The 25076-nt window shown below is 38.9% G+C and overlaps 1 protein-coding gene across 1 annotated transcript in view; it reads left to right on the top strand.

Moving 5' to 3' along the window:
* Nucleotides 1-1064: 1064 nt before the first annotated feature.
* The window catches only part of ANO3 (anoctamin 3), a 141883-nt gene continuing 117871 nt past the window's right edge, over nt 1065-25076 (top strand). The window contains exons 1-2 of the mRNA XM_077818491.1: nt 1065-1201; nt 24333-24491. Coding sequence (XP_077674617.1) covers nt 24339-24491 — 153 coding nt within the window. The 5' untranslated portion in view covers nt 1065-1201; nt 24333-24338. The remainder of the gene's footprint in view (nt 1202-24332; nt 24492-25076) is intronic.

Here is a 25076-nt window from a genome sequence, read left to right as displayed (position 1 = left end):
TGCTACCATAATACAAGTGATAACAATAATCAACACTTAAGTAGTGCTTTACATGTTTCAACTGCTGTACAATCATTAACCCTCACGATAGCTCTGTAGGTTACTTAATACAAGCATGCTCCCTGTTTTAATGATTGGGTGGGGAGAGGCAAAAATACATATTGCCCAAGGCCACCCAGCAAAACCACTGGTACAGCTAATATTGGAACTCAAGCTCTGAATCCCATCTTTCATTTAATTCCTCTAGAAAGCCACTCGGGGTGGTACTAGGTAGCAGGAGACCTGCAAGGGAGGAAGGCTTGCCAGGCTGTGGAGTAGGCCCTCAGCTGTCCAAAGCTATCTTATATTTATGAAGATATTTGAGTACTGATTTGAGTACTGAGGATATTGAGTACTGAGGATAACCACAATTGGTATATGCTTAGAGCCAGATCTATGAAGTGCTGAGCATCTCCTGCGACATGCCAAATATTTTCAGTTCCTATCTACAGCTGAGGGATCTAAATAGCTCCTCAAATTAAATTAAGGAAAATAACATCATATACTCATTTTAGAGATGGTGGAAAGAGGCACAGAGTGTTAACATGTGTTGCCCAATGTCACACAGCAGGCCTATGGTAGAATTGGGAATAGAATCCAGGTCTTCTGACTTTCATGAGACCACATTGTATGTGGATTGTACAGCAAATTGGAAGTGTCCAGTCCAAACTATTGTAGAGTTATATAAAAGCACAAGAGCCTAAGAACGTGGGTAGTTGTTTTTTTGGGTTTTTTTTTTTTTTGCACAGCTGAAAACATCATGCTTTTTCACTCGCACTCCAGTGCTGCAGAACAGATTTTATGTAAACTCTAATAAATCAAAAAGCTTCACATCTAAACTGAGAGCAAGCATGATAAAATTTCAGATCAAAAGTCTGTTGTAGGGAAGGGGGGAATATTGTAAGCCACAGATGTGGGTGCTTAAAGGGAATGTTCTTATCTCAACTACTGCTATAATAGTATGACAAGTATGTCTCCATTATAATCTCAAATGAGCCTATCTCTTTTGTTTTGTTTTCCCTGAGATATAGGAAAAGACAAAGATACATATACAGATGATTCAGAACATGGGAATTATGATTCTCGCACAGATCAGTCACTGCTTATTCAAAACACGGTTACCAGACAGAAACCAGAACCTCGGATTAAGTCATCTTTGAAGGTAATGGACCACAGAATTTATTAATTGATATGAATTGTTATAATGTGGTTAAATTCTGAAAAATAATATAAGTTTACCTTAAAGGGAATGATTGTTACAGCTGGATTTAAAAATAAATAAATATGGGGTTCTCTGTAGAATTAAGGGGATACCAAACAATAAAGGCCCAAGTGACAATACAAATAAGGCCAGAAGTGCTCTCAGGATTTCAGAGCATGAAATCCCCAACAGATGTAATGCAAGACTGTCTCAAAGAATTAGATTCAGGCATCCCCACAGAAAGAGAAGTAAAAGTCTTCAATATTATGATGAACATGACCTACAATAACATTAGCAGGAGTTCCCTATCGAAATAAGGGCACAAGTACATCAAAAATATATAAATAAAAACAACAATTATACTGAAAGGACTAAGGCTGTGTCTTTGTGACCCATAAAAATAAGATCCAGGGGTCTTCTAAAACTTTAAAGGCTGGAATAATGTCTCGGATTAAGGGCATATGAACCACAACATATAGAGAAGTAAAGTCGGTCGTGTGCATCCCAATGAATTAGTAATAGGTGTGTTCAGAAGCTTAATTGCAGTAAATTAAAAGACAAGAGTGATCTAGAAAAATAAGAAAAAAATCCTAATCCAAATATCAGTTGCAGGCAATCACAGCTAATGAAAGGCAAAATTATTCCAAATATCGGTGGGTAACATGAAGGGACCTGTGTGACACACAGGCACAAAAACATTGGAAAAATCTACCATGATCAAGAATATGAAGAGAGTAAAAACTGTCGTTTCATCCTGTTTAGCAAATTGAATTTCACTTAAGGCTTGTCTAGATGGGGACGCTCAGGAAGGTAAACTCACACTTTTAGTTAATTCAGATTAAATGTGGATTAGTTAAACTGCATTAAATCCCTGTGTGGACACTCTGAGAATTCAGTGCCCTTAATTTGGTTTAGCTTAATTCACAAATTAATTCATAAACCAAATTAAGGCCACTTTATTTTAAGTGGGCACACACCTGTTCCACAAACCTGCATCTAGTGGGACTGAACACTTGTACTTTTTTCTACATGTTAACACCAGGTTTTATCAGCATTATGCCATTTCAGAAACCTGATTCCCATCGTGGTTTTGGCAACCTGTTAACTGACCATTATGTATGTGCTAGGGAAAGAATCTTGTAATTACTGAAAAGATCACAGTATTGTCATTACTGTAGTTCTGCAGGAATCTGCACCACAGATGGCCAACAGTTTGTATGATCTGTGAGGTTTTCCTGCTGTGATACCTTACACATCATGGGATGCTTTTCACATAAGGTGATGAGATAAGAAATCCATTACAAACTGGACTCACCCATTTCCTTTTCTTTTTCTTGTTTGTTTGTGTTACTCTCTTTGATCAAATTCTGTTCTCTGATACATCTGTGTAACCTGCATCCATTTCAGTGGAAACTGCACTAGAGGACAGAACTTGGCCCTTTGTATTGTCTTAATGGGAGGAAGGGTGAAGAGAGGTTGAATAAGGACTTTTTCGTAAGAAAATTTTAAAAAGAGAATTAAAGATCAGACATACACCAGCATATTAGCCTATGTTGGTGTGCTAAAAAGAGATGATTTATTCCAAGATCAATGTCTCTTACCATTGTGAAATACAGTGATGCTAACTGGTTGGTCTGTGACACGGCACTTCACAATGACTTATTCTGTTGGTGTATGGCGGTTTGGGTAATATTTTTCTGTACACATCAAGAATACTGAAAGCTACTCTAAGGCATCTGCCAAGGGGATGTGCTGTCAAAGTAGGATGAGAATAAATGAGTATTGCACATATGACCTTCACAGGTGCTAAAAGCCACAGCTGCCTCCTGACAAAACCTCCAGTTCCCCCATGACAATTTCTGCAAAGCAATTGTGTTTTCAATATACAATTCTGCAGCACATTGAAAATTAAGTATTTAGGGGCAGCATGAAAGAAATTGAATGTAATAGCACAGGGAATACTGAAGTGATTGCATTCACTTTCATATTCAATAAAAGTTCAGATTAAAAAAATATTTGATCTGAATCTGCCAAAGAACTTCAGGTTAGAAAGTTAGAGGGTATTTTTTTCCCCCCAGAAGTGACTAGGGATTTTGGGAGCCTCAGTTTTTATGTTCCCAACTGAGACATCTAAAAGGGGCCTGACTGTCAGAGAGTGGGTGCTCAGCACTTTGTGCAAATCAGGCCCCATTTAGATTTCTGAAGTTGGGTCCCCAAAAACAGAAGTCACTGAAAATCTTGGCCACATGTTACAGCTCCAGTTGAGCACCCCGTCTTGCCTGCTCACCAAATTGCTGTCAGGAAGAGAACCAGCCACTAAATCCCTGGCTGTTTGAAGCCTGAATCTGAATGGAGTCCAGGCACCCTAGGCCCACACTCAGAATGCAGACCCTCTACCTAGCACAAGGGTGACCAGATAGCAAGTATGAAAAATCAGGATGGGGTGCAGGGTAATAGGCACCTATGTAAGAAAAAGCCCCCAAAATCAGGACTGTTCCTATAAAACTGGGACATCTGGTCACCCTGCCTAGCACCTCTTTCTAAGAGCTGCAACCACCTAGAGAGGCCAACACTGGTTCTTACTTCCCTGATACTGTAAACACACCTTCTCCCACCCAAATGTTTCAGCCTTCTGGTTTACGAGAAGGGGTATGTGGCCAGAGTAATACATGAAACACACAGACACTTTGCACAGGATTCTAATGCCATTGCTCTTTTCTTTACCGCATAAGAAATAGAGTACAGATCGTATAGAAAACAAACATCCTTACCACAGGGTGCCTCACTTTAGCTTACCCTTCCCTTGGAAGTCCTTCGGGGACCATCTGAATTCAAGTAGATGCAGAGTTCCCCCTGCATTGAACTTCAGCAGCAGCATTCATCTGCTTCAGCTTAGGGAAATGGCCAAAGATCCCTAAGAGATCAGCACCTGCTCTTGCATGTCATGTCACCTCTTGCCTCAGTTCCCTCATCTGTAAAACAGGTGTAATGCTTGCCTACCTACTGTTCGTCAAGCAGAATGATATCTCTGATAGAGACTTTAGGTGCAAATTTTGTTACAATTTCTGAACATTGATATTAATAGTCCTATCCATTTAGCTAATAATAGGTTAAAACAGAATTAAAAGAGAGCAATATCATATGAATTTTTTGTGCCCTAATGCTACTGGAGTCGTCATCTTAAGACAAATAGCTTTTGCATTCAGTACTTAGTGATGAACTTTTGTGACTGATTTATTGTTATACCACAGACTACTACAGAATGAGCAATTGGTTGTTTCCTGTTGTTTATGCCTTGATGGACCTAGGTACATACACAACAGTGTTTTTAAAAAGGGGAAGGCATATTAGAGTTGCTTAAATTGCATATTGCATGTGACTGTTTTTATTGCCTGGCACTTTATATTAATATGTGCTGTGCTTAGATTTCTGTGGCTAAATATGGCTTAGCTTTATGGTCAAATACATAGTATATTTTTATTACCAGAATGCTACAAAACTCTATCAGTAGTTGCAGGCTGACATTTTTGAAGTTGCATTTGAAAATTCCACCCCTGTAGGGTTTGGGGCAACCATTTTCTTTGGTGATAGTCTACCTGGGTTTGCACCCTCCACCCCACCAATATTTCCATTTCTTCAGGTCTGAATGAGACTTTGCAATCTCAGTTTCACAATAACACAGTGACTTTGTTTGTTAAGATTTTGATGCAAAACCTTAAATTGCTCCGTGATTCATGAATTTGTTAATGAACATGGTCTGGTGTCATGTTTGTAATGAAGTACAACCCATATGAAACTACCGATGATGTGGGGTTTCCATGTGAACATTTCACTTCCATACTGAAACTAACATTTATTTTTAAAATTTATTTTCCCTTGATTTCTCATGTCACAGAATGCAAGGTTTACACGTATAAGAGCCATGGTAAAGTAAATGCAAAAAGAGCCATGTATTAATCCAAAAGTCAAATCTTTTAAGGGCTGAAACTCTTGGTGTTGATAGTTGATAAGTATAAGGAAGAGGAACAATATAGAGTGACTTAAGATGAAAGGAATGGGACCAAGACATTCAGTAGTGAGTGAGTCTTTATAAGGAACCAAACTTCTGCCAACGTGCAGGGATACATGTGCAAAATGAATGGAATGGATTGGTCAAAATTAATAATATTTCAACCAAGGAAAAGGAGAAGAAGACCAACAGCTGTAATAGTAGGAAACTCAGAATTAGAAGAATGCCAACCCTGCTGAATTTTGAATGTTTTAAAAGTATAAGTTTAAAGTTCATTAATTAAAAACCTATTGAAATGGAAAAAGCTTTAACAGGTAGACAGAAAAGGGATGTCGAACTGGGCTTTGTTGTAAAAGGAGCTGCAATTATGGCAAACCAGAAGTATATTGCACAGTATACTATATAAAAAGTATATTGTAAGTATATTGTACTTAAACGGACTGACTTTCAAAAGTGTTGCAAAATTTAAGTGTCTGCATATGGAATTGCACACTCTAGTTTGAAAAGATCAAACAAAGAGGGTACTGTAATAAAGTCCCCAGCAATGCATTTCAATATAGTCTTGGCTTGCCTGAAAGTAAGGAGAGGAGAAGTGAAACCCATCTGATTGGAGGGAAGTAAGGGAGACAGCTAAGATAACAAGAAAGGTAGAAAAGGAAGCTGAGCACGGAACGAGTGTAGTATGGCATCTGTAGAACTGAAACATTATTTACTTGTATTTTCCACTCCTTTGATTAATTACTTTCTTTCTGGTCTTACCGTTTTATTCCATACCCCTTTTTAAGTCAGACTAGTTTATTTTTACTTGTCCTATTCCAAGGGATCCTGAGTATTCTTTTGCCAGTTCAGACAACTTTATTGTCTTCTTTACATACAACACTTTATTCATATTCCTACCGCTGGGAATCCAATGGGAGCCAAAAGTGCACATCAGAGGGGAAGGATTTGGCTGTAAAAGTGCTTCAGTACATAAAATAACCAAAAGGAAGAATAAGCTGAGAGCATTATGATCTGAAAGGAGACTCACAGGAGAGTAGAACAGCTTGACAGAAAACCAATAGCAGGCTAATGCAATCTGAAAAAAAACAACAATAAATAATGTTAATGATTCAAGAGGAAATATGGGGGGTAGGGGTGGAATGATGAACCTAAAATGGAATTCATGAGCTGCTGAATGAACACACTTCATAAGTGCACAGCTCTCAGTCACTTTGCGGTTTCGTTAAATAAATGACTCAGTAAATATTTAGGAAACTGCCTTGCTAAGGAATTTTACTAGTGAATGAGTGATGAATATCATCACAATATGGGAAAATATTTTTCCAGCAGCCATGGCACTTTATGATTTGACCCTGTCAGATCGTAAGAGCAAATAACTTTTGGGCAGGGCCAGTATTCTGAGGGGGGAGCTTCAAAACCTGTTTTCTCCGGGTGTTCTCCACTCTCTGCCTGCTCCTGCCATAATACAGTTGTGTGATAGGCCTTCAACTGATCCTTCAATTGATGCTACTCATCATTACACCCACATATATTTTCTTGTACAAATTTTCTAAAATGGGTGAACAGTGGTCCTGTCAGTCTGGAGAAAAAAAATGGAACTCTCTTTATAAAGATTTCTTATATGAAGAAGCTACATTAGTAGGCAGCACCATCTTGTTATTCATAGATGACACCAGCTTCATTTAACTCTTTTCAGAGCACACTGACTGTAGTCAGCCTACCCTGGAAGATCAAGGTTCTTTCAATAATGTTTTTTAAAAGCCCCTTTTTTAGCACCACTATCACTTACTCGGTTTGGGAAAAGGACTTTTCTTTGTTCTGACAACTTTAGTTAAATTGAAAGAAATTCACAGATTAAGCTCATGTGACTCATGCTTTTGTCAAAAGAATGAACTGTAGATGTTGAACATACAAACTGCTAATTTCGTAGAGCCTGTTGGCCATTGTTAATAGAAGCAGATAAAACATGCTGCTACAGAACAATTTTTCTCTCTACTAACTTCTTTTCAAATTAATTACGAAAACTGTAGGTAGACTTAAGAACTACACTGTGTTCTTAAGGACGTCTATGAATGATCTTCTAACCTAATTAGGCCAATTTTGCCCAGTGCTCAAAAGTGAGGGGTGAGGGGAAGAGTGATGATACTTTCCCAAACCCCATCCACCAGCAAAATCCACCTACGTGAGATGCCAGAATGAAGTGGCTGACATATTTTGCCTGGATTGCTGATTCCATTTTGTCTATCCTAAAAATGGAAATTTAACAGGGGGAAGGGGGTTAAGACAAGTCCTGGAAATTTGATACTATTGCTTAGTACATCAACTGGACAAGTGATATGGCACAGATTTGATGACAGACACAATGGTTTAATTTTATGCAGCCTGATTTCTTTCTATCAGGCCCTGCAATTACTTTCCCAATTTACCATAGAAAATATCTCTTGAAAAAGTCATAGTTACCCATTTATTTCAAATTCCCAAGGTTAACCACAACTGCCCAAGGAGGAAAGATCTATTATTAGAGGAAGGTCCACCTTGATAATCATACACATTGTAAGGAGAGTGATGATCACTTTAGATAAGCTATTACCAGCAGGAGAGTGGGGTGAGGGGAGAGAAAACCTTTTGTAGTGGTAAACATCCATTTTTTCATGGTTTGTGTATATAAAAAGATCTTCTGTACTTTCCACAGTATTCATCCAATGAAGTGAGCTGTAGCTCACGAAAGCTTATGCTCAAATAAATTGGTTAGTCTCTAAGGTGCCACAAGTCCTCCTTTTCTTTTGGCTAGAAAAAAGCTGCACCTAACTGGGGAATGGGAAACAGCTGCCGGTCCAATTAACCTGGGGCTATATAAAAGACTGAGCGGAAAGAAGCCAGGGGGAGTGAGGGAGCGGAAGCAGAGCGATAACTCTTCCCTCCTGGATGCAGACACTAGAACCCAAGCTGTGTATGGTGAAAAGATGGTGTGAGAACAACCTGTAAATAAGCAGCACCAGTGGTTACTGAACCCCAGGGTCTCCGAGTGACTTTGTCAGCACAGCAAGGGCAGCAGACAAGAGGGCCCTGAAGGTGGAATATAGAAGATATGTTGTCTTGTTGATCCATTCCAGCAATCTCTCAAAAGACACATCAGCGGGAAAACAAATGTTGACTGAGCAGGGTGTTGAAATAATTTCTAGAAAGCGTCTCTGAATGCTCTTGACAAATGATGATTTCAAAAAAGGTTAAAAAGGAATCTGGTACTACTTTTAACACAAAATCCAGAAATATATTAGCAAAACCAATCACATCATCATAGCTTGAAAAGTTTCAAAAAGGCGTAAGTATGTTATTCCATATGGTATGAGTAATTTGTAATCTACAATGTTTGAGTCTTGAGTTCAAATTTACATCATCCTAAACCAAAAGTGAACATAAATTTTGGAGCTTCAGCCTCACTCCTAGAAAAAAACAATGCAAATTAACACTATTGGCAATTTGTTTCCAGGAAATATTTAAGGCTGGAAAGTTGAGTCATAAACCCCTGAATTTTGACATTAATCATAGAAAAAATGACAGTCCTTCAAAATCAGTTTTCTGCACATTAAATAATAGTAAAGGCTAAACAGTCATGAGAAACAAATATTCATAATATTAAACCATGATCACCTCACAAGTTAGTCAGCAACAAGGATTATTTTGCTTAGTAGCATTTTCTGCAGCTCTAAGCACAATGGGGAATTCTTATTGATTGAGGATTTTACTGTATAAGACATTCTCATTCCACCTCCAGTTAGGACTGTAAAGCTGAGTTTACATTCTGCACATTTTTATGTGCAATAGCTAAGCTTTTCACACAGGCTTTATTCAATTCCTGTCCCTTTTGCTCTTCCAACCATAGTCCACATATTTGTCAGTCTTTCAAAATGCCTCCATGACTTCTTCCATCTCATACAAGGTTTGACCACCCTGAAGACTTCCGTCTGTCATTTTCTCTGACTTTCGACTACTTCCGACTGTTATTCTGTCAGACTGAAAACTCCTTCGGGCAATGACCATCCCTTCTTGCCTGTCTGGAAAGTCTCTAGCATTTCATGGGCATTATCACGAACAAATAATAGAAATAAGTGTTTCTTTTTGCTGAGACCAACAACATTTTCATGGTAAACCCACATAATGGTCCATGTTTTTGTAGATGACAACAACTTCCATATAATTCTATCAAAGGGTCAGTAGGAATTCTAGTATGCTGCACGATTTGATTACTTTCGTGGTAGCTACACATAGGAAACCTCTTCACCTCATTAACTGGCATATGGCAGTTAAACATGGCATATGTTGAGGAACGCAAGATAAAATTCATATGTATGTATTCCTTTCTTGCTTAAGGGATCCCCAGTTTTAAAACTTTTGTTGGATCATATTAAAGAAGTTCTGTATTAAAATCACAAATGAGTTTGATTCCCCATAGTTCAAATTCCAGGGTAATTAAGAGGTCTCTTGGTTTTTGGTACTGTTTCTCTCCCTCTATGTGTGAAACTTGCAAGCTGCTAATTGTGTTAGTACATTCTAAGACAGAGTCTGTTCTCAAAGCAATTCACAGAGAGAGAGACTCAAAACAATACTCTGACAACAGAAACAGCACCCAGAGACTCCCCACCCTTTTGTTGTATTAACAATTGTGATTAAAATAGAGATAGAGGATGTATGTGGATGGATGCTTGGTGTGGATAATAACTGAATGATCAGGGAGGTGCCAGCCTAAGAATCCAGTGTCCATCGGCTGAAGAAGGCATCAAGTGGAAATAACCAGAGGACCCCCCGGAGGGCAGACTGGAATCCACCCAACAGCCTCAAGAATGGGAGAACCAAAGAACAAGATAACATCTTGGAGCCGTCAGGAATGTGCTATCTGCTGATTGATTCAGCAACAGCATGATGAAGCAATTCCCATAGACTGGCATAGGAAGAAATTCCTATAAAAATAGACTCTAAAAAGTGAGAACTTTGGGGTCTGATTCTGCAAACCAACTTCCAGGAGCATCAGATGAGCATCTGACAAGGCCCTGCTCCCTCCTCATGTCCAGGCCACCTGGCCAGTGGCTTGGCATGAGCAACTCTAAGGCTGGTAACTATGATAACAACCTTGCAGAACCTGTGTGTGTGTTTGTATGAATGAATGTATGAATAAATATGAGATTGAATGGAATGTTATAGCTATAACTAACTGCTTACTATGTTTCTTTCTGTATTCACAATAAATGTGGTATTTTGCCTTTTTCCCTTTAATAAGATCCTGCTGGTTTTTATTTTATTGGTACAACACTTTCTTAGTATATTTTTGTCTCTGCAGGGGTCCATTGGCAAGGTGACTTGTTGGCTGTTAACAAGATTGGCAAGGGATAGAATACTAGACTAATATATTGATAATGGATGCTATAGATTTAACTTTGAAGACATTCAGATACTATGATAAGGGGAAGTACCCGACCTTGAAACAGGTTATCCTTAGGCCAGTTCCTGGGATTTTTTTGTTGTTCTGAGATAGGGCTTGTCTACAGTTACCAGGGGATTGACGCTGTGGCGATCGGTGAACCAGGGGTCGATTTAGAGGGTCTAGTGCAGATTGAAAAGGAGTACTTGTGGCACCTTAGAGACTAACCAATTTATTTGAGCATGAGCTTTCGTGAGCTACAGCTCACTTCATCGGATGCATACCGTGGAAACTGCAGCAGACATTATATATACACAGAGACCATGAAACAATACCTCCTCCCACCCCACTGTCCTGCTGGTAATAGCTTATCTAAAGTGATCATCAAGTTGGGCCATTTCCAACACAAATCCAGGTTTTCTCACCCTCCGCCCCCACCCCACACAAACTCACTCTCCTGCTGGTAATAGCCCATCCAAAGTGACCACTCTCTTCACAATGTGTATGATAATCAAGGTGGGCCATTTCCTGCACAAATCCAGGTTCTCTCACCCCCTCACCCCCCTCCAAAAACCACACACACAAACTCACTCTCCTGCTGGTAATAGCTCATCCAAAGTGACCACTCTCCCTACAATGTGCATGGTAATCAAGGTGGGCCATTTCCAGCACAAATCCAGGCTTTCTCACCCCCCCCTCCCTGGGGGACACACACACACACACACAAACTCACTCTCCTGCTGGCAATAGCTCATCCAAACTGACCACTCTCCAAGTTTAAATCCAAGTTTAACCAGAACGTCTGGGGGGGGGGATAGGAAAAAACAAGGGGAAATAGGCTACCTTGCATAATGACTTAGCCACTTCCAGTCTCTATTTAAGCCTAAATTAATAGTATCCAATTTGCAAATGAATTCCAATTCAACAGTTTCTCGCTGGAGTCTGGATTTGAAGTTTTTTTATAGTAAGATAGCGACCTTCATGTCTGTGATTGCGTGACCAGAGAGATTGAAGTGTTCTCCGACTGGTTTATGAATGTTATAATTCTTGACATCTGATTTGTGTCCATTTATTCTTTTATGTAGAGACTGTCCAGTTTGACCAATGTAAATGGCAGAGGGGCATTGCTGGCACATGATGGCATATATCACATTGGTGGATGTGCAGGTGAACGAGCCTCTGATAGTGTGGCTGATGTTATTAGGCCCTGTGATGGTGTCCCCTGAATAGATATGTGGGCACATTTGGCAACGGGCTTTGTTGCAAGGATAGGTTCCTGGGTTAGTGGTTCTGTTGTGTGGTATGTGGTTGTTGGTGAGTATTTGCTTCAGGCTGCGGGGCTGTCTGTAGGCAAGGACTGGCCTGTCTCCCAAGATTTGTGAGAGTGTTGGGTCATCCTTTAGGATAGGTTGTAGATCCTTAATAATGTGTTGGAGGGGTTTTAGTTGGGAGCTGAAGGTGACGGCTAATGGCGTTCTGCTATTGCGTTCTTCTGCAGTTTCCACGGTATGCATCCGATGAAGTGAGCTGTAGCTCACGAAAGCTCATGCTCAAATAAATTGGTTAGTCTCTAAGGTGCCACAAGTACTCCTTTTCTTTTTGCGAATACAGACTAACACGGCTGTTACTCTGAAACCTGTCATAGTGCAGATTGCTCTCCCATCAACTCCAGTACTCCACCGGAACAAGAAGAATAAGGGGAGTTGATGGGAGAACATCTTCCATTGACATAGCGTAGTGTGGTAAATAGATCTAAGCTGCATCGACTTGAGTTACGCTACTAATGTAACTCAAATTATGTAGCTTAGATTGACTTTCCCCCATAGTGTAGACCTGCTCATAGACTTGAAAAGCTGTTAACAGTGGAAAAAATTGTTCAGTTGTAAATAAATTACTTGTACCTAAATTGGCATTGTTTGATACACTTGCATGCTGGATGTTGCTAATTTCTATGCATATACCTATCTCTGCTAGCATGTGGTGCAGCACTTAATGTTTTATAAACATTTTGACTTTTATGATAGTGGATGGACAAATTCTACTGGAGGCCAAAATTATCAAATATGGGTGCCTGAAGCTAGGCCTCTAAATCTGTATTTAGATACTACCTAAATGGCCAAATTTTCAAACCTGCCAGGCTAAGAGGTTCCAGTTACTTCACAGGGATTGTGCATACTCAAGCCATCTGGAAATCAAGTTGACTTTATTTAGGTGTCTTAAATGTGGAGCATAATTTGGCTTTACAATTGTAAGGTACAATTACAATTTACTGACAAAACATATGTGTAGTCCTGCCACAGGTTTATAGGGCAAGAAGGCTGATCATAGTTAAGATGTAGGGCTGGAAATCAGGAAACCAGTATTCTATTTCAGCCTATGTCCAAGGCTACTTCTGGGCAAAATCCTGACCTTGTTGAAGTCAACTATACTTTTGTTGTTAGTTTGAAACAGGATTTCACCCTCTGGGCCTTAGTTTCCTCATCTTCTACTAAGGAAAAATAATAAAGCCATGGCCAATGGGGTGATATTAATTATTTATTCAGTACTCTAGGTGTGCATGGCAATTCACAGACCACTAAAATACATGGCTCAGGAGTCTGCCCACACAGAAGCAGGATCTTGGCGTGCTAGGACGTTGTGTTTAAATTTTTTTTAAAACATGGGAATTTCAAATAGGCAATAGTCTATAAACGTTGTTTATTATTTACTGTACATTGTAAGGCCAGAAAGACTAGTTGGATCTGATTTACAGTTTTACAAAGATTTGTACAGATTTACAAAGATTTACAGTTTCATTAGCCACCCACATACCCTATTATTTCTTGTAGATTCACTGAAAAAATGCAAGACATCTGTGTAAATCTTGTTTTAATATGTAGTTTCATTAGTGGTAATAGCCCATCAAGATGATTTTTCCTGTATAGTGAGGTGTCACACTAAATTCACAAGCTGTCATCCTGATCCTGTCTTCCTAGAAGTGGAAGTTTACAGTTGGCTGAACATCATCGCTTTTAAATGAAGGAGATTTTTCAGGATAATGTCTCAGAAGATTGGCCTTCCTTTTGTGGGTGCAATTTACACCCTGGGGTTTTGTTGCTGCAAATCAGTTGCAGAAAGGAATCTGAATGTTCATACCAGATTGCAGGCACTAGTCAGGTGGTTACATTTTTTATTTTTTGGGGTTTTGTTGTTGAATACTTAAGGGCTATATTTGTCAACATTTATGTAAGTGAATATTCCCATTGCAACTTGCGGCTGAGAATGTTGCTGGACCTTACATATGTGACACCCACTCCCTTGAATTCCTTGCAAAAGAGCAATTCATAGTCACAATCCATCAACTCAGAAACCCAGAGACTGCTCTCTCCTTGTACAGTGCCCCATAGGGGGTAGGAAAGAGAGAAGACCATCAGCTGACTTCCTGCTCCTCTGCCTTGACCTCGAAGTTAGCTGGGTGCACTGGGAGGGAGCAGGCACTTTTCTGAAGAGCAATCTAGGTTTCTTTGGATCAGTACAGCCTGCTCAGGGCTATGCTTAAAGGGGCAATCTAGCTCTCCATATGCTGTATATATAACATATAGTAATACTTTCAACAGTGTTTTCATTTATGTATGATTTATAGCTATTGATTAAATTACTAGTAAATGAAAATGCTTTCTTTAATACCTTGCTGTAATGCATGTTACAGAATGCATTAGTATCACATGAGTAACAGATAATTCTATAACAAATGGTTGATAAGCCTGTTATGTGTAGATATTGTTGAAACAACATCTACAAGCAAACAGATTTTAGGGTTACATAAATTTTCAGTGCCATATAATTTCTGAACAATAGTATACTTTTTCATACAGTACATTAAATTAAACTTTCACACAGTAGGAAATGTTACCAAAATCCATCCAATGAAACAATCAAAAAAGGCTCAGACTCATTTTATGGAAAACTTTCTTCATGTCTAATGATTCATTAGATATTACTAATGAGTTAGCAATAAATGTAGAGCCCAATAATGCAGACTTTCCCCCAGTTTCCCTGCCAGTTGCAGTTCTGCCTGAATAAGGGCTGCTGGACTGGGGCTCCTAACAAGAGTCAGTAATAAGTTAATATACGAGTGAATATCAAGGTGACAAATCAAACACACAAAAGTAAAGCCTCGGTGTCCACTGTCTTCGTATAACTGATTATCTCTGTGTTCTCACTATGTCTAAAGCCATGCCAGGCAAATTTATGATACCTCAAATGGCTCTTTTTTTATTAATCTCTATGGAGTAAGTCACACTGCAAGGAATCAGACTACAACAATGTCTTTTTCCAAAAACTTACAGCAAAGCAAGTGGGCCAGCATTTTGAAGTCTCAAGCTAAGGGAGGATACAGGAACAACAGTGGGGGGAGTTCCTTTTGTTACTCTGAAGGAAGTCTTTAGACAGAGCCTCTGGTTGTCTCCTACATTGCCTTGAATGCTTCTAAATGTGTTTGGATACTAAACTCTAATTTTGGTGTACAAAAGAAAAGGTAATTTTTATAAACATTTCATATTACAATGTAGTAAATGGGTATGTTCTGACTAAAAGGAAAAAAATGTTTAACTGCTTTTGGTTCAGGAAAGCATAATGTTACTGAAAAATACTAGATTTCCCATTTACATAATGTATATTGGAGACACATATTATGGCTTTAAAAACCAGAAATGTTACTATCAAACTGTTTTATGGCTGATGTTAAAGTAATACTAAAGTACTGATAGTTTAAGAAACTACAAACATTTGCCAGCAGAGATGTGATCAATACTGGAGTTTTCCCTTTTCCAAATAATGATTATGCAGCTATCACGTTTACTCATTCATAAATGTCTGTTAAAAAAATTAATATATAGTGGGCATAATATGGGAAGTCATAGGGTTACCTTTACAAGGACCACTCTTAACTTGCTAATTGCCGTAGATGGCTAAATAATGTTACCTGAGTATTTGTTGTATTTCCTACATGGAATAGAAGGAAGTATAGAGAATACTGCACGTAGAGAGGTAGTGTTACTTAATTCCATATGCTCTGATACCATAAGGAAAACTGACAACCTTTTTTAAGAGCAACCACACTTTTCCTCCCAGAAACTCACAATTTTAAATATATTTTTTGCAACTTTCTTTTTACAAAATGTTTTCCATTTTTCTTAAAATAACAAGTGTTTGTTAAAATTAAACAGACATTTGCATAATGAAGCTTAAGTTCACCATATATACAATGATTCTACTGGAAATAATTTAAGATAACCTGAATCACAGCACACAGAGAAATGGAATTCTATAAAATACAGTAATCGAGTAAAAACAGACTCTGGGAGTTTAGATTTATCATTACTTTAGTCACTGAGAATCTTTTATAATGATATGAGTGAAGTCCTCTGTCTTTCAGCACATTTAATGCTTACAGTATATTGAACAAGCTTATAAGTAAATGTTGGGACCAGACAATGGGAATTTAACCGCTGATTTCAGTAATAGTAGGATTTGACCCATTGTCTCACAGCGTAAAGTGCGGGGGTTTATGTGTGTACACAGCATATATATACATATATGTATACTGACAACATTTCTATGACTTCGACTAAATATGTATCAATATTTTAAACAACAAATTCTGACTTTAGATATGAGAGTAACATCTAAGTATCAGAGAGCAATGTAACGTATAAAGCCCAGATCCCACAAACACTTACACATATGCTTAACTTTAAGCATCTGAATAATTCTAATTGGCTTCAGTAGGAACATTTGCATGCTCAAAGTTAAGCATCTTTGCAGGCTCATGGCCTAATTCTCTGTAGGGAAGACTAACTGCTTAACGTTCTGTTTCTCTCAGAGTTCATAGAGTCTGTCCATATAAAATATAATGTTTTACAGTGCAGTTTCCTTTCAAAACTCCTGAGTGAAGTTAAACTCTTTCTCAGTGGTTCTACCATGTGAAATGTACTGTCGTTATTAACACATTATACAGTCCTAGTATTGTTCTAGCTATCTTCAGTTACTCATTAGAGGACCAATATCACTTAAAGGAGCCTATAATATTTTAAAATACACACACATACAAGTCCACAGAACGGGGAGTCCTGGATCTTGATCAAGGTTATTAAATACCTCAAAAGTAGAGGTGCTCAGGTCCAAGTTATGTGTTGAACCTATCTCTAATAAAGATGTTCAGATAGTAAAGGCAGATAGTAGTAGAGAAAAATCTACTATAGTGATTGCTCCTTTAAAACTTGACAGATTTCCCTTATATGTATACAGAACTTCAGTTTTTGTAGAATTCCTTATACATACTACTGGAAATATCATGGGGTAGTGTAACCAACTCTCTCAATTTTATCTTGAATCCTGTAATATTTGGCATTTTTCTTAGATTCCCCAGCCTCTACAATCATGTTCTTGCCTGAGAATGTTGGGGGGGGGGGGGTATTAGTAAATTTCAAGCCCTTATGACTGCAGAGAAGAGCTCGAAAGTATGACTCCTTAAGCATTCCAACACCAGAAGTCCAAATAAAAAGAATCCCATGCTTATTTTTTAAAATTCCATAATTGATAAACCAATCTCATAAGTTTAGGGAACTTACCCATGATTTTTGAATGCTTGGAATTGGCGATACTGCATTGAAAATACTCAGGAAATATTATTGGCAAGCTTTAACTGTGACTAGCGTAGGTAATTTTGCCAATCCCCCTGCCAATGCAAAGTTGTTGCCTACAATATATTTTCTAGTGCTTTGTGCAGCTTAGTTAAACATATCCAGGGATGGGGTTTCCAGCATATACCTAAGCATTATGTAACTGCAAGAGAAAGACTGAATGGCAAAGTCCCCACTAGACAATCCCCTGTTCTAAATGGTCTATGGATTGTTAAGAAGGAAATGAGGTAAATAATTCAATACACTTATAATACTACATGTTGTATTTTGGGGCCTGAGTGCACTGAGGGTATGTCTACACAGCATTAACCACCTGTGGCTGGCCCATGGGAGCTGACTTGGGCTCAGGCTGTGGGGCTGTAAAATTGCAGTGTAAATATTCAGGCTTGGGCTGGAGCCCAAGCTCTGGGACCCTGTGAGGGGAAGGGTACCAGAACCTGGGCTCGGGATGTGGGTGTTTCATTACTGTGTAGACATACTCTTAGGCACTTGGAAGCCTAGCCCCAAGTCAATAAGCATAATTATTCAGTCATAACTATTGAAAGTCAGTGTTCAAATTTTGAAAAATTAATTGCATGTAGGCAGTGAGGCTGCATGACTTAATACATTATTCTTAGCTCTTATACAGCATCTTTCAAGAATAGATTTCAAAGCACTTCACAAAGAAGGGCAGAGTCTTAACTCTAAAATCAGAGGGATAATAAAAATGGTCTGGATTAAAAAAAAATTAAAATTCCAAAATACTCTTTTCATGGGCAACACAGCAGGTGGCATATAAAGAAAATGTGTGTGAAGCATAGTATAAAGGTTATATCTGCATTCCTTTGCGATCACCTGCATAATTACTCATGGTTTTGCCATCAATGAGTGATGCAATCATCCAAAACTGGTGCCTGTAGAATATCTATACCTCACGAGTCATTGTGTATTCGCTTTACCCTTCTGAAATGTATTTGTTTATTTTGATCTTTTAAAAGATCGCAGCTCAGCTAAATGGTGAGGCTGTTTACATGGTGGAAAATTAGCAGCTGTTTAACACTATGTAGTAACACCACAGAACAGGAGGAGCAAATATCCTGGTTAGGGTCTGATTCTAAGATCGCTGAAGTCAGTGTCCAAGAAGCCCAAGTGACTTTGAATTTTAATTAGGTTTGAATTAAAACCCATTTATCTAGTTTTGTCTATATGGAATTTGGAAATGGAACTTAATATATTGTCATATTCATTGATTTTCATTTCATTTTTAAATGTATTCCTTGGCCATGATGCATAAAAAATGGAAATATATTAAGACAGTATAACTGTCAACAAACTAAAAATCCAAAAAGTTTGCATCATAATCCCACTTCTTACCTCACAGGGCTGCTGTGAGAATAAGTACATTAAAGATTGGAAGTGGTTTGAGATCTACTGATAAAAATCACTATATAAGAGTGAGATGGTATTATATAATGGTACATACTTCAGTTGCAACTAATCCCCCCTGGTATTATGATATAACATTGTTTTGAGTTAACACCATCTGGTATGGTGTTATGCATCCAAGATTCTGCAGTGTATGTTAAATGTGTTGCACCATATCAACTGTTGAACTGTGCTTTATTTGAGATGTGAAAGCAATAGTTCCTTTGCAAAAGATGAGGCAAAGCTGCTGACTGAAAGATGCAGGATTAATACAGCATGTATATATGTTTTTGTGTATGTACCTGTGTGCATCTACACAACACATACTGTATGCAGTGGTGAGATCCATCTGATACTTACATTTGATGTGGACACAGCAGCAAAATGAGGACAGACACATGCATCGAATTAAGTGGCAGGTGGCAACTTTTAATAAACTTTAAAACAGGGGCAGGGAGCTATTCACCCATCACCCATACCATCCTTTAGCAGGAAATTAATTGTTTCCAGTGTGGGAGTTACAGGGCTCCTATCTTATAACCCATAATGTGGGGTAGGCTGCCTTCACACTATGTCCCCAGGTCTCTGAGCTCTTTCAATCTCCCCCTCCCCCATCAGGGGAAAAGAGATTGCAGCGGGGTGGGGAACTTGGCCACAAGGACCCCAAGTTCTCACTCTATCTCATGAGCCCAATACCCATCACCAAAATCCCAGGTCTTTTTCCTCTGGGAACTGTTCATTTTGTTCTCTTAACTGAACTGCAAACCAGGCATGAGTTTATATATAACATATATACATATAACATATAAACCACACCAACCTAGTACCTCAGTTAGATATTAGGCGCATTCAGATTGTAGTTTGAAGATGCTGTGAGGAAGGCAAAAAAAATTCCCTGGTCTTCTGTCAATTGGCCCATGGGAGGAAAAAAAATCCTTCCTGACCCCCTAAACAGGCAATGGGATAGACCCAAACCATTTCTCTGGCTTGGTTCCTGTTCCTAGTTCTGGGGGGTAGGATGGGCTCCTGGAATGGAACCGAAAGAGGCTCAACATGGCCCCTTCACCTTGTTAAATCCTGGGAGCTGGGGAATGCTGGCCAATCGGCACCCCTCTCTCTCAGCTGACCAATCAGTGCCAGAGACTTCCAGTGAGAGGAGCTACCTGTTGTCCTTTGGCAAGTGGCTCCCTTCCTTGCTGCTGGGGCTGTCCCCCTTTCACTGCGAGCCCCATCAAGTTCCTTCATGCATTGATGCAGGTGGATGGCATTTATCCTTCACCTGAGTCACCTTCACTCTTCCCAGTAATCACACCTTTCTGCCAGGGCTATTTATAACATTCCAAAACTCTGAACAGCTTTGAAACCAATTAAATTGCACCAAGGACCGGGATTAGTCCATAGTTTAACTGTACCTGGGTGTGTCACTTATTCCAGCTCCTGGGCAGGAGGGATGATTGAGTGGTTAGGGCACAGTCTTATGAAATGGGAGATCCAGGTTCAGTTCCCTACTCTGCCATGGACTTCCTGTGTGACCTTGGGCAAATCATTTAGTTTCTCTGTGCCTCCATTCCTTGGCTGTAGAATGGATCTAATAGCAATTTTCTACCTCATGGGGGTGCTGTGAGGATAAATATATTAAAAGATTTGAAGTACTTTGAGATCTACTGATGAAAAGTCCTATTTAATAAATAGGCATTATTATTTATCATCATCTTGGGTTGAGGCGGGGTAGATCTTATTTTAATGGTATGTATATTATATATGACTCATTGTATATGAGCAAGAATATACTTTCTTCTTTAGGTGTGCCTTGTCCACTTTTGTGCAAACCACACTCCATTTTGCAGCTCAACAATATCATTTATTATTAAGGCTAAGATTTTGTCGCAGATATTTTTAGTAAAAGTCAGGGACAGGTCACAAGCAATAAAGAAAAATTCATGGAAGCTTGTGACCTGTCCCTGACTTTTACTAAAAATGTCTGTGACAAAATGCGGAGCTCAGCTGTGGGGTCCCCACACCACCCCCGTTTTGTTTTTAAAAACAAAAAATAATGAGTTTGGGATTCTTTTTATTAGCCTTCCAGTTTTTGAGTCTGTAAGGTTCATGCTTTCAAACTTTTCTTTACAACCATGAAGGCCAGAAACTTACTTTAAAACAGGGCTCCACTGAGTTTTAAGTGATGATTAAATCTTAAATGGTCCCTCTCTGATTGGACGTTTACCCACACGTGCCATGAAAGGATTAATATGGATTTGAGAAGCCTGTTTGCACGTGGAGGATGGGCCAGAGATAAAACCTAGCTTGAGGGATAGAGCTTTTTCCATAAAGAACTGGGTGAGCCCAGCTGGAGAATGGAGACCCAGGGGAGAGGTGGGAAAGAGGCCCCTCTCTCTGGGAAGCAGCATAAAAGACAGCTGAGAATTAGAGAAAAGCAGACAGTCTTCTCCAGGGATAAGGTGGAAGCCTGACTTGAGACAGGGACCTGAGGAGTTGTATGTAGCTTGCTTGAACCCTTTGCTTGAACCACTGAGCTGTGGGGTTGATTGAGGCACAGAAGCCTGTAGCTAGACAGAAGGACAGTCTAGCGCAGCAGAGGTATGCCTGTTACAAAGTGGCGGCAAGCTGGGCGGAATGTTTGGTTTTGCATACATTTTTGTTGGACTTTGGTAAAGGACTCTCTGTCCCCAGAAGGGACAGAACTCTGTAAAGTAGTCTGGCTGAAGAGCCATATGGTGTAGGCCAAAGGACTGTGGGGGAGAACTGAGGCAAGGGGGCTGTGATGCCATATTGGGCCAGGAGAGGTTGTGTTGGGGGAGCAACTTTGCTACACCTTGTTATACAGGAGTTAATCTTGCAGTATGTATATGTTGAGAAAGATAATGATGTTTTTACTGTGACTTTTTCTGATCACAACTACACTTCAAATGTCCATATGGTCCAAGGATCTTAATATATTGAACATCTCCCAGAGCCCGTTTCTGTATGATTTTGAAAAAATTGAACCATGAAAGGAAAACATGACACCATCACCAGCTGTGCAGGGCAAGGGATGACTCCCAGCATGAAATCTGGATTTGAAGAGCAATGCCTAATTTAAATAACATTGCTAAATGAGAGGATGTTCTCAGGTTGCTTCACATGGACTAAGACAGACTGTTTTGATTTTTGGTTTGCAAAAACATCTCATTTGCTAGCTTTAGTTTTTGAAAACCCAGACATATTTAGGATCAAGATTCTATTTTATCTGAACCATGAATGTTTGGGGGTTTTCAGTTCTGGTTCATCTCTAAATCGAATGGTTGGATCGGACATATAACTTACCCTCTCTATGGTGTCCTTTTATAGACCATCAGTTCTGCAGTTGCATAAACCTTTGTGCTTAACAGCTATCCATGAGTTCAGAAAAGCATTCAGCGTTTGAATTTACATCAGTACTGATAAAGATCAGTAGTTAATAATGGATGATGTGTTCAGTAGTAGCACAGTGGAGAGTTTTTTATGAAAGCGGCTGTTTTATTGTATGTGAAATAAGGAAGTTTAAAACAGAACCCACAGTAGTGAACATCCAGCAGAGTGAGATGTGGTTCATTTCAGGTCTCCTAGCACTCTTTTTACTATATTAGACAATAAGTCCACCGTAGGATTTAGAGCCATGTATGGAAAATATTATAACAAACGAAATAAATGTAGTGGCAAGATTCAAAATTTTACCTGACCTCTTGTAATTCTCTAAAACCTTCACTCTCTGTGTGTCTGCTACTTTTGTGCTTTTGGGAGATGGTTGTTGATATTTTGTAACCTACTGGATTCTGTAAATGGCTTTTCAGGGATCCAGAACTACTTAAGTTAGTGGTATATGGCATAAGAAGATTTTACCAGGTATTTTGAAAGGATACTTGTAGTGCTGCAGAGCCTAATGAAACTAGTATTTCCATTTATCATAAGAGAAAGTTGACAGAAATACACACACAACTCTAAGTACTGTAATTCCCACAATGAATAACCTAAATTACTTAAATCCTGTGAATTTATCAAGAAAATCTCCTGTATGCCAAATGCACATTAAAACGGGAGTGGGGTTTTGGCCACATGTGTTGCTGGTACAGCATATCTTACTTTTGCAGTAGAGCGGCAGAGCTGAAACTCTTGTTTGAGGGGTGGTGTACTCCATGTGTGTATTCAAATCCACGCTCCTTTTTTCCAGAGGGTTTTGTGGGTGGCTTCGCTGTTAGATTTCCAGGTTTTGGAGCATCCGGTGTGACACCCGAAAAGGCTATCCTTCCTGAGGGAAATAAAATATATATTAAAAAAAATGACTTCCAGTGGTAGCCTGGAAAGCCAAGTTCCTTATAGTGGGATTAGGGTATAATCATAAGAGGAGGAAGTTATGAAAGACTTAAAAATTACAAATAAAAACACTTAATTGAACCAAACCCTCACATGGAGACTAGTACAGCAATGGTGGCTCTTTACAGCAGTTGGTTTTTATCCTTTTTGAGGAAGATAAAATATGATTATCCACTGCTGTAATTGTTCCCCAAATACAACTTTACTCACCATCTTCTGTTCCAAAATTCTATGGAGACTACAGCCCTCGTTCTGCTTTTGTTAGAGTGTTACTCCAGACTTCTGTCAGTGTAACTAAGATCAGATTCTAGTTCTACTTTCCAGAGGCATACCATCATAATGATCCCCAGAAGAAAGGGAAAATAACCCTGTAATTTTCCACAAATTTGGACTCATTCTTGCAAACACTTAGCATAATTTTCCCCATGTTCCTACTCTTATGCATATGGTTATTCACATCTCTAACTGTTTGCATGGGTCCTAAAATGACATTTTTTTTTGCAATTGTTACCATACTTTGTCATTTTCCCCTTGGTCTTTGAAAGAAGAAAGTATATTTATTGTTGGAAAAAGAGTGAATAAGATTCAGTCACTGGGTTTGAGTCTTAGACAAAAGTGAGTTTTCTGCCATGTCTTTGATATTATGTGTTTGCCAATCAGTCTTTATTGCACAATGTCAGTGTTTCCCAAACATTTGAAAATTGAGTCCTTATTCTGAAGAATGAAACCCATCTTTTCTTCCACCTGCTATGTGGTGTTATATCTTGATTTATGCATGTTTCTATCCCATTTGCTTCCCACACTTTGGGGAATGCTTGCGAAGAACTGCATAGTTGGCACATCCTCTCCTTTCTTAAATGATGAGATAAGCAGTGAAATAGTTGTGTTGATATTTAAAGTAGCATCTGAAGTAGTATCTGTTGAAATGAATGTGGGGGGGACTTCATAATTCAAAGCTGCTATTTCAGGTTTTCTGAAAACTCAGGTAGATGTAGGCATCTGTTACTCATTGCATGCTTGAAGGTTTTCTTTGCAAATTTAATAGCTAAAATGTGTGTTTTAATTAAACCTGAGATTCTGGAGAACAATTGTCAGGTTTGTCCATGCCTGCAATTACCCCTTCACATGCATTTCTATGAGCACATGCCTTGCCCTGTGCAGTGTTAGTTTAATTTTTACATTTTTGCTAACATATAATCCTGTTTGTAACCAATTTCATTTGTTTTTCAGAATGAGATGAATGCCATAGCATCATCAGGCCTCTTCTTCAAAGACGGTAAAAAGCGCATTGATTACATCTTGGTCTATAAAAAGTCAAGTCTACAAATAGAAAAAAGAAACACTTTTGAAAAGAACCTGAGGGCAGAGGGCTTAATGTTAGAAAGAGAGGTATGTCTTCTAGTATATATTTATTCTGAGATTACCTATACATTACTGTGATAAACTATTAAATATTAAGAATATTCCTAATTTATTACAAACAGACTTTCAAAATTATAAGTGCTGACCAGGATTTTAGTGCTCTATGTTACTGTCTAAATCAGAAAACGACTGATTCACCGCTATGTTGATCTTATTTATGTTGGCATTATTCCATTTAAATCAGTGGAGTTGAACTGATGTATGGAGTAGTACAGTGGTCATTTGGGCCCTATCTACTTAGAGTTTTCTTTCTCGCTCTCCCAGTTGGCACAGATGGGAGCACTGTGAAATAAAAACTGAAGTCCACCCACTAGTCAATCCAAAACAGCATTGATAGGCTTGAAAAAGAGTCCATTCTCAGTCTTCTTTTACTGATTCAGACCAGGGACTTGAATGTGGATCTCAACATCCAGCTAAGTGCCTTCACCACCAGGTATTGGCTCTTCTAGAGTAATGGAGTGTCTATCTTTGGTTTTTCATGAGAAACTTTGAAAGGGTAAATGTTTGAAATTTTTTACGGGAGGAGGAAAACCATTTCCCATACACTACTCT

The sequence above is a fragment of the Eretmochelys imbricata genome, chromosome 6 (genome assembly GCF_965152235.1).
Source record: "Eretmochelys imbricata isolate rEreImb1 chromosome 6, rEreImb1.hap1, whole genome shotgun sequence".
Lineage (NCBI taxonomy): Eukaryota > Metazoa > Chordata > Testudines > Cheloniidae > Eretmochelys > Eretmochelys imbricata.
Note: the sequence above shows the minus strand (reverse complement) of the source record. Positions and strands in the feature narration are given on the sequence as shown.